The 13564-nt window shown below is 44.5% G+C and overlaps 1 protein-coding gene across 1 annotated transcript in view; it reads left to right on the top strand.

Moving 5' to 3' along the window:
- Positions 1-13564, top strand: part of LOC116857322 (F-box/WD repeat-containing protein 10-like) — a 64371-nt gene that overhangs the window by 29800 nt on the left and 21007 nt on the right. Inside the window, exons 9-14 of the mRNA XM_032841305.1 lie at positions 980-1111; positions 2298-2498; positions 2603-2730; positions 3517-3639; positions 6704-6813; positions 8445-8645. Coding sequence (XP_032697196.1) covers positions 980-1111; positions 2298-2498; positions 2603-2730; positions 3517-3639; positions 6704-6813; positions 8445-8645 — 895 coding nt within the window. The remainder of the gene's footprint in view (positions 1-979; positions 1112-2297; positions 2499-2602; positions 2731-3516; positions 3640-6703; positions 6814-8444; positions 8646-13564) is intronic.

Below are 13564 nucleotides of genomic sequence, written 5' to 3'. Positions count from 1 at the left end.
GACCCAGATATGGCTGGCCTGTGCCACTACTGCTTTTTGCTGGTGTGGTTCCTGCATTAGGTGAGGGATTAGACAGGGTTAGGGAGGGATGTAAAGGGGAGGCTTCTGAATTGTTTTGCCTTTCAGTTTGCCCTGCACAGAACCTGGGTCAAGAGGTCCAAGTTTAGGGCTTTTTCCCTTTCATTGCACCATATTCCTTGCTTGTGCATAAAATCCAACCTTGAAGAGGAGTTCTCAAACTTCAGCTTGCATCAGAATCACTGGGAAGGCTTTTTATTTTATTTATTTAGTTATTTAATGATTTTATTTATTTGTCAGAGAGAGAGAGCAAGAGAGAGAGCGAGAGCACACAGCAGGGAGCCGTAGGCAGAGAGAGAAGCAGGCCTCCTGCTTAGCAAGGAGCCTGATGGGGTCTCCATCCCAAGATGCTGGGATCATGACCTGAGCCAAAGGCAGAAGCTTAACTGACTGAGCCATTCAGGCGCCCCTTTCTGCAATTTTTGTATGGAAACTTGGAGGCCCCCCTTCCGGCCTCCCTCCTCCCGAAAAACCAGACATAACTGGCCCAGTCCGTTTTGTGTAGACTGAAGAGAAGCAAGTAGAAATAAAACTGTTTGCCTCAGGGTGCCTGGGTGGCTCAGTGGGTTAAGCAGCTGCCTTCGACTCAGGTCATGATCTCGGGGTCCTGGGATCGAGTCCTGCGTCCTGCTCTCTGCTTAGCAGGGAGCCTGCTTCCCTCTCACTGTCTCTGCCTGCCTTTTTGCCTACTTGTGATTCTCTCATCAAATAAATAAATAAATAAAATCTTTAAAAAAACAAACAAACAAACAAACAAACAAACAAAAAACTGTTTGTCTCACGTCCTTTCCTCCACCAAGTCTTGGCCACTTGGCCACTCCACCTCCACCTTGTCTTGGCCGTTGGCTTTTCAGGCCCCAATCAAGACACTAGTGATGTGTTTTTTTCTTTCCCGAGAAAGACTACAACCTGCCGTATGAGACCTCAGATGTTTTCTGGGCAGCCAGCACCAAGACTGCATCCTTCCCTTTGTCCAGAGCTTCAGGAAAAGAAAATTTGCTTGAAAACAGGAGGGGCGAAGCATCTAATACTGGTAAGTCAGCTTGTAGCAAGAAAGCTAATAGACAGGAGGGGCGCCTGGGTGGCTCAGTGGTTAAAGCCTCTGCCTTCGGCTTGGGTCGTGATCCCAGGGTCCTCGGATCGAGTCCCGCATCGGGCTCTCTGCTCAGCAGGGAGTCTGCCTCCTCATCCTCTCTCTCTCTGCCTGCCTCTCTGCCTACTTGTGATCTGTCTGTCAAATACATTAAAAAAAAAATCTTAAAAAAAAAAAAGCTAATAGGAGATTGGGAAGTCCCCATGGGTTTGGGGCGGTGGGCACAGAGCAGTAGCATCTGGGGGTGGCAGGAGATGAACATTCATTTGGCATCAGTGGTATGTTGGGCTCACCGATCCTTATTACATCATCGAATCCCACATCCGGTAGGGGAGAAGCAAGAATTGAAGGTGATCATTATAACCTTATTAAAGCCCATGTTTTCACTTCTCCATCTTGGTGCCTCTGAGAGATGCCTGAAAATAGAGCTCGGAAAGGGAACCGTAAGAGGGTTTCCTTTGGGTTCTCCCTCTGCTCTGGGCCACAATCCCTTGTCTGGCCCCTCACCTCTAGAGGTCAGCCCACTGGCGCCTATCTTTTGCTGCATTGGATTCAGTCTTGAGGAGGAAACAAAAGCAGTGGGGAACTAGGGCATAACCTCAAAGATTTCCTGAGCTGGTTTGTGTGAGGCGAGAGCTCTACGTGACCTCATTATAAGAAACACAAAGCATCAATTCTCAGGCACTTTTTATCTGGAAACTTCCAGATTTCATAAACTGATAAGACCCCGTAATCACCACGCACAGAACCATCACTCAGTTTCGATAATTATCAGTACTTGGCCCAGTCATGTCAATCATTTGTCCCTTTACAAAATTGTTTATATATTTTTTTCCCTTGCGGTATTCTGAGGAAATTCTAGGCACAAGGCCATTTCACCTGAGTGGGGCAGGCTTTGGTGCTATAGGTATCCCACCTGAGCTGGGAAGGCTAAAAAAGTCCTCGTGCGTTTCGTTGGGGAGGTCATTATTTCCACTCTGGCAGAAGAAACGATAAAAATCCAGGGGTCTAAGGGTGGATTCTGATGAGCTCTATTTCTGGGGAGAGGGTTTCTTGAGGGCTTCTCTTGGCCTGGAGTTACCGCAGAATTAGCCTCATCCCGCACCTTTTGCTTGCTTTCCTCTAGACGGACAATGGAAGAGTTCCATCCAGTGCATTTTCGAGATGAATAGCCTGTTTTCCAGAAAAGCAGGCCTGTCGAAGGCCGAATTCACGCCTTCCAATCTGTTGGTTGACTTGGATGTCGTCAAAGACCTGTCCTCTGGAGTCGGCAAATACCGGGACTTCATCCGTTCCCTGCCCGTTCACCTCTCCAAATATATTCTAAGTATGCTGGGCTGTACTGGGGGATTTCTCCAGACACTGCTCATCACGGGCCGGTTGGGAGGTTCCCAGGTCCATGTTTTTTTTTTTTTTTTTTTTTTTTTCCAGGTATGCTGGATAAAAACAGCCTGAACAGATGTGCCTCCGTGAGCCAGCACTGGGCCATGCTGGTACAGCAGGTCAAGATGGATCTGTCAATGCATCCTTTCATTCAGAGCCATATTACCTTCTTGCAGGTACTTCCTGTCTGGGGGGGAGGGGTCGGTCTGGAGACCCGCCTCATTTCCGCATTGAGGTTGGCCTGCCTGGGGGCCTTTCCGGTCTCTTCCCTAGATCCTTAGTTGGCCTCCTGCCCCGTGTTTGTTGCTTTGTAGGGTTCAGTAGGGACTTCCTTTGTGTCTGGTCTCCCCGTTAATCACTCCATGGTCAGCGCATCCAGGAGGGAGGACGTATATGGAAACCTCTCAGGAGCAGAGAGGCAGAGCCTTCCTGAAACCTCACAGAGTGGGGGATTGTTTTCGCCAGAGAGCTTTACTGTGGTTTTGGCAATGAGAGGACCGTGAGTGTGTTCCCGGAGCAGCCGCACATGGTACCCAGATATTTCAAAGCCCACAAAGTATATTCTTGGGTCAAGATGCACTATTCTCCTGGAATAGTGTCCACCTCTGGCATTTTTACTTCTGTTTCCGGCCTGAAGCCTTGCCCTGTGTCATGGGTTGCCGGTAGCTTGAGTATTTCCCAGCACAGATAGATAAGAGAAGACAGGAAGACGCCGGCCTTGGGAGGCGGGCCATCCTCTGGGAAGTGGAGGACTCTGGCCATGTCCTACTGGGGTCCCTCCAGGTGTTTTGTCCATCTTATACGAGTCCGCGCACACTACCAGCCTCACAGGCCAGACATGGGTCTTCCTTTGCCAGAGTTAACCCGCCATTCAGATCTTGCCAAGGACGAGTTTCCCCCCCTCCTCTTGGGGAGTAAGGGCCAAGAGTAATAACCATTTTCTGTTTGTTTTTTCCCCTCAGGGATCCTACACAAAGGGAATCGATCCTAACTATGCCAACAAGCTTTTTATCCCAGTTCCTAAAATAACCGATAATGGGAAGTGCATACGTGTGAAAAATCAGAAATTGAAACTGAGAACAAAGGTGTGTGGCAGTGGCGTCTGGGGCAAGTCACCGTGGCGTCCTGTTCTCCTTAGCCAGGCTGGAGTCCAGACTCAGTCGTCATATGAGGGTAGAGGAAGCGGGAGGATATAGGATATAGCACGTGGATTTAGGGCCTAGGAGGCGACATTCCCTAAGGGAGACCAGAGTTCTGTGCTGTGTTTCCTTAAGCAAGTGACTTCCTCTCCTTCAGCCTGAAATTCGTCATCTGTTAAACGAGTGGATGTCAGGGGTGACTGGGATTTTCCTTAACACCCGTCAGGCCACAGGCAACCAGAGGCTGTGAGGGTCCGTGGCTCAGGAATGGACTGGCCAGGATGGGTCCAGAGTGTCCAGGGTCCAGAATGGATTACGCTTTCTCCCCTCTTGCTTCCAGGTTTATTCTGGTTCTAGGAATGAAGGGGGGCGGTTACTTAACCATAGACTCCCCCATACCAAATCTTGGGCAACAGTGAAGGACAGAAGAAAGGCTCTGAGCTCTCTCTACGGTTTATCCAGGCCTGGTGGTCATTCCTGAAACCATCAGATTCTTGCTTCCTCCTCTCTGCTCAAGGGTCTTCTGTTTTGAAATCTGTCCCATGGGCCTCAAAAGAATATTCAATAAGGGGTGTCCAGACTGTAGCTTCTCGAAGGCAACTGTGTATATGAGTTAGAATTTGAGGGATAGAAAGGACCAGAGTGACCATCCAGTTCTTCTGTCCGTAGAAGCCAGACAGGTCACAGGAATGAGGGCGGTTGGGGGTGCGAGTGGGTGTGGCGGAACCTCCGGGAGCTGGAGACTTACCTCCCCATCCAAAGGGGCCAGGTGCTACACAGCTCCTGCGAGTTACGGCCATAGACTGGACCTCAGCCTCGGCATCCATCTGAGCTTTCAAGATAATTCAGATAATTATCTTGTGACATCTCTCCTTTTCCTTAAATGCGGGCAGCCAATTAAAAGCATTAAAAAACCCCAAAACTCTGGGGGCCAAAGAAAACACATCTGTGGACTTCATTTGACATGAATTTTATTTATTTTTTCCTTAAAAGATTATTTATTTATTTATTTATTTATTTATTTGACAGAGATCACGAGTAGGCAGAGAGGCAGGCAGACAGAGAGAGAGGAGGAAGCAGGCTCCCTGCTGAGCAGAGAGCCCAGGATCCTGAGATCACGACCCGAGCTGAAGGCAGAGGCTTTAACCCTCTGAGCCACCCAGGCACCCCATGATCTGAATTTTATATCTTTAAATCGGCCCATTCACTCATGTGACCGATGAAAAGACTGAGGCGCTGAGAGTTTCAGGTCTCCCTGACAGAATGACCGAGATGCAAGTAGGACGCAGACACGTTCTTCCCGAGCTCGGGGCTCTAAGTGTAACAGAGCTAACACCCTGCTCTGGGTGACGTGGCTAATAACTGCCTGACTGGAAAGGACTACCCAGGCAGTGTTTGATATTTTAGAAATGTTGTAATTTTAGGAAAGAGAGAGAAACAGGTAAAGCACTGTGGACAACAGACGAGAAACGTGGAAGGGCCAGACGAGGAAGCTAAGGGGTCCGCTAGGGAAAGTTTAGGAGAGTGCTTCCCAGGGCTGGTGACTGCTATGGGGACTGAGTTTGAGTGGTGTGCCCGGCATAGTGCCAAGGGCTTTGTACGCATCGTTCACTTGATCCTTGCTGTAGATCGGGTGGATATCATCGCTCCCAGTTCCTGGACGTGGAAATGGAGGCTGCGAGGTTCCAAAAATCACCAGAGGTCTCCTAGCTGCTCAGTGGCAGAACTGGGATTTGAATCAGGTCTTTTTCCTCCCAGTGACTCCACCATGGAGCTTCTGGGCTCTCAAAACTTGGCCAATGACCAAGAGCCAAGGCATTCCAGCCCAGGCCATGAGAAGCCAAGGAAGACTCGATGAATTCAAGGCAGGATATCAGAGATGCTTGGACATTCGAGGCGAGGCAGGTTGAGAGATTCAGGGCCGAGGCTTCTAAGGTGGACATCATTACTGGGTTAGAGATCAAGGAGGTTGAGTCCAGAAAAGCAGGCATCCCAAGGAAGAGTCTATAGGCACGGAGAGGAAGGCTACGTAGGAAGGAGACTTTGAAGGGATGTTCCCAGGAGGGCTCCCAGGTCCAAATGTGCTGCTGTGGTCTTCTTTGCTTTCATGGTAAAGGCACTCTGTGTTTTGGTTTCCTGCTAGCATGGTTGTCATTTCCTGCTATTTGAGGGGGAAGAGTATGGCTGGAAAGAGGAGTGATAAGCGAGACTCTGGTTGAGTCATCTGTGGCAGAATTTAGCCTGCCTGGCACGCCACAGTGGCTTAGAAAGTGTCCCATGGAGAGAGGGAGGGATGGGGAAGGAAGGAAGGAAGGGAGGAAGAAAAGAAGGAGGAAGGAAGGTAAGAAAGATGGAAAGAAGGAAGGAAGGAAGGAAGTCTTAGAAAAGGAAGGAAAACACCCCTGTTGAGACTTGATAAAATTGGTTTCTTCTTCCTGAGGCTCAGCTATATCTCACCTGCAAAACCACGAGAATAATTCGTGGGGCCAATGGTGTACTCCATGAGGCAGCTGTAAGGAGGGACCAAGCTTGCCTCTGTGGGCAGACTTTGAGGCCCAAATGCACAGCGGGTGTAGCTGTGATTTCACATACGGTTGGAGTTCCCACCAGCACACTCTGTACCTTCAGGTCTCGATGCAATAGGCCCACAAAACCTCAACTTCTGCAAAAAAGCCGGCCAGAGGGCACCTGTGACTTTATTTTGTGAGCATTGTCCTTTGTGAGCTCGTTTTTTTGGAAAAGTTGAGCGATCAGCGACCAGGAAAGTTCATGGAATCAGAACACACAGAAAATATGAAGAGATGGAAGACAAATCAGGACCCTTGGTTCTCCATGGATTACTTTGGGGTCTCCTCGGGGGTCCCTCCCTCCCCACACGCAGTGGCAGCCACAGCCTGAAGCAAAAGAATCCTTGGGCCCTTATGTCCTTGCTGGGGGCGTCCTCGGGGGTGCATGTTTGGGGCCTGGGGTAAAGTTGCCGCTGTGATTTGACTTTGTGTTCCATTGTTAGAATGACTACAACCTGTGGGCCGCATACCAGAACCAGGAAACTCAGCAGGTCCAAATGGAGGAGAGAAATGTCTTCTGTGGGACTTACAATATCCGCATCCTCTCAGACACGTAGGTACCAGGGCCAGAACCCAGGTCTTCGGGGACCCTTGAATTACCCACACTGGCGTCTTTAGGATTTCCATGACCCTGTTCACTTGGAAAGGCAATCCTTCCTCCCCTCAAGCTCCAGTCCCCCAAGAACATGAGATCCCCTTCGGAGAATAGGGCTGGATATTTGCACCATTCTCCCCATGGCCAGAGGACACTTTCCTGTTGTAATTTCGGGTATACTGACCAACTTTCACACAAGTCACGTGCATGAAAACATTGCTTTTTTGGAAATATTTGTATGGTTTTATTTCAATTTTAGAAGTGATATATGCTTAGTGCAAAGAAGAAATCCTCTAAATACTAGAAAATGTATAGAGAAAGGCAAAGACCTCCTATAATCTTCATGTATATTAGTACACAAATTAATATTCATTTTATTAATATTCATGTATACTTATGTATATTCTAGAATTTTCTTTGCATGTATATCTATAAAATTTTTTTAATGATTTTGTTTATTTGACAGAGACACAGCCAGAGAGGGAACACAAGCAGGGGTAGTGGGAGAGGGAGAAGCAGGCTTCCCGTTGAGGAGGGAACTCAATGTGGGTCCCGATTCCAGGACCCTGGGATCATGACCTGAGCCGAAGGCAGCTGCTTAATCGACTGAGCCACCCAGGTGCCCTAGTAATCAACTTTCTGCCATAGTTTAGGCCTAGGATTTCACTCTTTATTCATAAGATTTTGTGGAGGCTGCCTCTATTTTATTTTTGACTGTGAATGTTACTTAACAAATTACATCTTGAGCAGTCAGTAAGGGGAAGACACAGCAGACAGCGGAAAGGCAAAGCTGAGTTTTTATGGATGGCATGGTGATAAGTGCCCTTTGGAAGAGATGATGGCTCATTGAACTCTAGATGTAACAAGGGGAATGAGGACGAAGATATCAAGAATTACTTCTCATATTCAGATGTGACTCCATCCATGTTTGCTGAAAAAATCCCACTTTACTCTGTGGTCCTGGAGTTACTAATAATCGTGTCCCCTTTCACAATGAAAAAGTCTCCTTTTGGACAATAAATGATTTGGTCATCTTGCTCATATTTTATCTATTTGGTAATAATCTTATGACTGGAAAATTAACTTAACTTATCCTGTTTTACTAGACTGCAGGCTCATTGAAGGCAAGATCCATATCTTAATTCATCTCTGTATTTCCCATGGTAGCTCTTAGCACAGTACTTTGAACCTGACATAAACTCATTGGATATTGGTTAAGAGAGAAAAAAAAGAAAGAAACAGCGGGATATGCAGTTGGCATAAGGCTTCCAAGCTGTGTTCCTCTAATGTTTTCTATAAAAAAAGATTTCTGTGGTCAGACAAGTTTGGGAGATGATGCATATTCAAGAGAATATCCTCTCTTGATGATTTATCATACATTAGTAGATTCTTTTTTAATAGTTTTTCTGTTGTCTTTAGGTTTTAATCTAAAGTGACTTGGTATGGTATGAGGTAGGGGTCCACCAGGAGTGTGCCTTCTGCTTTCCATTATACCACCCCTGCAGGTGACGGTCATCATACTAAGGGAGTTCTGGAAGGACACTAACTTTTCTTTCATGGATCATCTTTTTCTGCCCCCGGCAACTCAGGTGGGACCGAAACAGAGTCATTCACTATTCTGGGGGAGATCTGGTCGCAGTGTCATCCAACCGGAAGATCCAGCTTCTAGATGTCATACAAGTAAAGGAATTACCCACTGAGTTCCGAGGCCATGCTGGGAGTGTCCGCACCCTCTTCTTGTGTGAGGAGGAGAACTTTCTACTGAGCGGGAGTTATGACCTGAGTATCAGGTGAGTGGTCCAAGGGAGTTGTGGTCCATCCCAACCCAAGGCCTAAAGTCAGCTTGTGGAAGAAGCCTGCATGCTTTTTCCCCCTTAGTATTTATTTATTTAAGTAATGCTCTCCTAAATGATATGGATAAACCCGTAACATTTTTTTCTTTATTTGGCAAGGTAGAAACCAATAATTTATATATTGTTTAAACTTTGAATGAGATTGATTTATAGCAATTATCAGATCTATTTTCTGGTTGAGGGCTTTGAATTGGAAGGTATATTATTTTTAATTTTTGAAGATTTTATTTACTTATTTGAGAGAGAGCGAGAGAGAGAATGAGCAAGGGGAGGAGCAGAGAGAGAGAGAGAAGCAGACTCCCCACTGAGCAAGGAGTCTCATGTGATACTTGATCCTAGGACCTTGAGATCATGACCTGAGCCAAAGGCAGACACTTAACAGACTGAGCCACCCAGGCACTCCTTGGAAAGTATCTTTCTTAGTGCTCTTAGATGATGGCACAATTTATAGTTCTTTTATAGATGCCTTAGGAAAAGGTGTTTTTCTGTGGATATGACATATGATATAGAAGCAAAATGGTGTTTAAAAATGTATATATACATATATTTTTAAACAATATAGTAAACATCCATGTACCATACTCAGGCCAAGAAATAGATCATTACCATTCCCCAAATCTCACTGTGTGTCTTTCCTTACTTTCTCCCTCCCAACCAGAGGTAATGTTACCCTAAATTTTATGCTAATTATTCCCTTGTATTTCTTTATAATTTTGCTATTTATAGATCTCCAAAAATATTGATTACTTTTGCCTATTTTTAAACTTACATAAATGGAATTGCATTAAAAAATTCACTTATACTAGATTCTTGTACTGAACCATGATTTTGAGATTTATCCATAAGATGTAGGTAGCAGTAATTTATTTTCATTGAGACACTGTCTTTTATTGGATGAATATATTATAAATCATTTCATCTTCTGTCAATGGATATTTGCATTGTTTCCATTTTTTTATTCTTTCAAAGAATAAACATCTGCTGCTACAGGTGTTCTTGGATGTGTCCCCTGACATCTATATGCATGAGTTTGTTTTTTTATTTATTTGACAGAGAGAGACACAGCGAGAGAGGGAACACAAGCAGGGGGAGTGGGAGAGGGAGAAGCAGTCTTCCCGCTGATTGGGGAGCCTGACACGGGACTTGATCCCAGGACCCTGGGATCATGACCTGAGCTGAAGGCATAATGACTGAGCCCCCCAGGTGGCCCTATGTGCAAGAGTTTTTAAAAAAACTTTTTCAGAGGCACCTGGTAACTCAGTGGTAGAACATGAGATTCTTGATCTTGGAGTTGTGAGTTTGAGCCCCGTGTTGGGTATAGAGATTACTTAAAAAATTAGTAAAAAAAAAAATTTTTTTTAACTGAGATAGATATAATTAACACACAACATATTAGTTTTAGGTATATGACATAATGATTTGATATTTGTATATATTGGAAAATGATTACCACAGTAAGTTTACTTATATCCATCACGACTCGTAGTTACAAAATTTTTTTTTCTTGTGGTAAGACCTTTCAAGATCTACTCTCAGCACCTTTCAAAGGTATGATGCAGTCTTCTTAACCACAGTGCATGAGTTTCTCTTAAGGATTATTCTTTGTCGTGAAATTTCTAGGTAGGAGTACTAAATTGTTTTCTTAAACAGTTATATTAGGTTCTGCTCTCATCATCAGGGGTAGACCCCTACCAATATTTACTATTTGATGCTCAATACTGACAACATTAACTGCCAATCTGCTGCCACCTCTTTTAACTTCTTTGATTACTAATGAGGTTGGGCATATTTTCATATGTGTGTATTAAGCTTTTCAGAGAAACAGGAGATGTGTGTGTGCATATAAAGAGATTGATTATCTCTTTATAATGAATTGGCTCACAGTGTGGGCCCGCAGCCTGGAGACCTAGGAGAGTTGGGGGTGGAGATAAGTCTGCAGATGGTTTGCTGGAGCATTCCCTCTTGTTGGGAGTGCATGGGGGGGAGGTTGGTCTTTTTGTTCTGTTTAAGCCTTCAGTTGATTGGATGAGGCCTGTCTACATGATGAAGGGCCATGTGCTTTACTCGACATCCATTGGTTTAAACCTTGATCTTGACCTAAAACAGCCTTCAAACTGACGTATAAAGTTAACCATCACAATATGTTTTAGAGCCATTTGTGCTTTTTCCTCTATGAAATTCCTGTTCAGTTTTTGTTGTCGTTTGGCCTATTCTTCTGTTAATTTATTTATTCTTATTGATTCGTTGGAGTTCTTTATATATTTTAGATACTAATTCTTTGTTGATTTTTGTGTTGCAAATTTCTCCTTCCAATTTAAGACTCCTCTTGTCACCATGGTGACTTTTGATGAACAGAAATCCTTAACTTTAAGGTAGTTGACTTTGTGGACTTGGCATGTTTAAGAAACGCCTCCCTTTGGGGAAGTCAAAAAGACATTCTCCCAAAGTATCTTTTCTCAAAAATTTTTTTAAAATTTAAAATTCTTTTAGTTTTAAAGACTTTATTTATTTATTTGAGAGAGAGAGAGAGAAAGAGAGAGTGCGGGGCGGGGGAGGGGAGGCAGAGGGAGAAGGCAGATGCCTGCTGAGCAGGGAGGTCCAATCTGGGACTCCATCCCAGCTCCCTGGGATCATGACCTGAGCCAAAGGCAGCTGCTTAACTGACTGAGTCACCCAGGTGCCCAGTATCTTATTTTTGTTTCATATTGATTTTTGCTGGTATAGAGAAATGGGGTTGATTACTATAGATTGTTCTTGTATCTAGCAACCTTGTTAACCTCTCATTGGTTTTAAAAGTATATGTGCTGGGGCACCTGGGTAGCTCAGTGGGTTAAGCCTCTGCCTTCGGCTCATATCATGATCTCAGGGTCCTGGGATCGAGCCCCGAATCGGGTTCTCTGCTCGGCGGGGAACCTGCATCCCGCCCCCTCTCCTGCCTCTCTGCCTACTTGTGATTTCTCTCTCTCTGTCAAATAAATAAATAAAAATAAAAATTAAAAATATATGTGCTATGTAGATGATCTTCCAGCCAGGAATAATGATAATAATTATCTTCTTTTCCCATACTTTTATACTACATTTTTCTTTTTCTTTCTTTCTAACTTTACCTTGGACTTCCAGTTAAGTAGAAGCAGTAAGAGCAGACATCTTGTTATCCTTTTTGAAGGGAGTACATCTATAGTTTTTTTTACTAAGTATAACTCTTGCTGTTACAACTTTTTTTAAATAAGTTTGTGAAATCAATAAGTTCCTTATTCCTACTTTTTAAATTTTCTTTTCTTTTTTCTTTTTTTATTTTAAAGATTTTATTTATTTGAGATATATATAGAGAGACAGAGTACAAGCAGGGGGAGCAGCAGAGGGAGAAGCAGACTTCCCGCTGAGCAGGGAGCCTGATGCAGGGCTCTATCCCAGGACCCTGCGATCATGACCCGAGCCAAAGGCAGATGCTTAACCGACTGAGCCACTCAGGTGTCCCTCTTTTTATTTTTTTTTAAGTTTATTTATTATTTAAGTAATCTCTACACCCAACGTGGGGTTTGAACTCAAGACCCTGAGATCAAGAGTCACACGGTCTTCTGACTGAGCCAGCCAGGACTTCCTATTCCTATTTTCCTAAAAATGTTTGTCAAATATCTTTTCTGCCTAACTTAAGAAAAACAACCTGAACACATGATTGGCCGTGTTGCTAGAACAGAAATTCAAAACCTGCTTTTCTTCAGGCCACTGGGATATCTTTAAATGTGCTGTGGGCGCATAGCAGACTCTGACAAACTGCTAAGGCCACAGGACCTTTGGGAATGTTAGAAGGGAAAGGGTAGCACATTCAAAGAAAAACAAAAGAAACATTTATTAATTGTTTATTGTGTGCCAAGTCTCATAAGAATTCTGTGAGGTAACTACCATTCTTAACCTCAATTTACGCATGAGGAAACTGGGATACAGAGTGGTTCATTAACTTATCCAAGATCCTACAGCTCATAAGTGATGGACCTGGGATAGAACCTGGGGCCCCCTGGCTCCAGAACCCACTATCTTAGTATCACTCTTTGCCTTGCAAAAGCAAACTGGCTAACGTGCAAGTCTGTATCAGAGACAGCTGAGAGACCTCGGGCAAGTTTGCTTATTAAAAAATGATGTGACTCATACATGCTCCCATGTATTTCTTAGATATGTCTCAGAAATACACATAAAATATTTTGGATCTAAGTGACTGAAATAAATGGTTCTATTGTTCTTTTTTATTTTTTTAAGATCTTATTTATTTATTTGACAGAGAGAGAGAGATCACAAGCAGGCAGAGAGGTAGTCAGAGACAGAGTGGGGAGCAGGCTCCCTGCTGAGCAGAGAGCCTGATGCAGGGCTTGATCCCAGGACCCTGGGATCATGACCTGAGCTGAAGGCAGAGGCTTAACCCACTGAGCCACCCAGGCATCCCCAATAGTTCTGTTGTTCTTGTTTGAAGATCAGCTCTTCTGTTGAATCAGTGCCATGGATTTTAAGCCTGGTGGTAATTCTAGAAACTTCCACCTAATACCAACCAACATTTATTAAGCATTTTTGACACGTTGACCATTGTTCCAATGTTACATGAATTAATGCAGGGTTTCTCAATTTGGGGCTGTAAAGTACTTCATATGAAGGCTGTCCTGTGCATTGGGGGGTTGCTCAGCAGTATCCTGGGACTCTACACACTAGATACCCATAGCATCTCTCTCCCCAGTGGAGACAACCAAGAATGTCTCCAGGCATTGTCAAATGTCCCCTAGTGGTGGTAATCACTCCTGGTTGACAGTCATTGCATTTGTGTATTTAATTCTTTGCAAAAACCGCTATGAGGTGTAACTATCATTGTT

Source organism: Lontra canadensis, unplaced genomic scaffold, assembly GCF_010015895.1.
Source record: "Lontra canadensis isolate GAN:19392208 unplaced genomic scaffold, GSC_riverotter_1.0 scaffold122, whole genome shotgun sequence".
NCBI classification, from domain to species: Eukaryota; Metazoa; Chordata; class Mammalia; order Carnivora; family Mustelidae; genus Lontra; species Lontra canadensis.
Note: the sequence above shows the minus strand (reverse complement) of the source record. Positions and strands in the feature narration are given on the sequence as shown.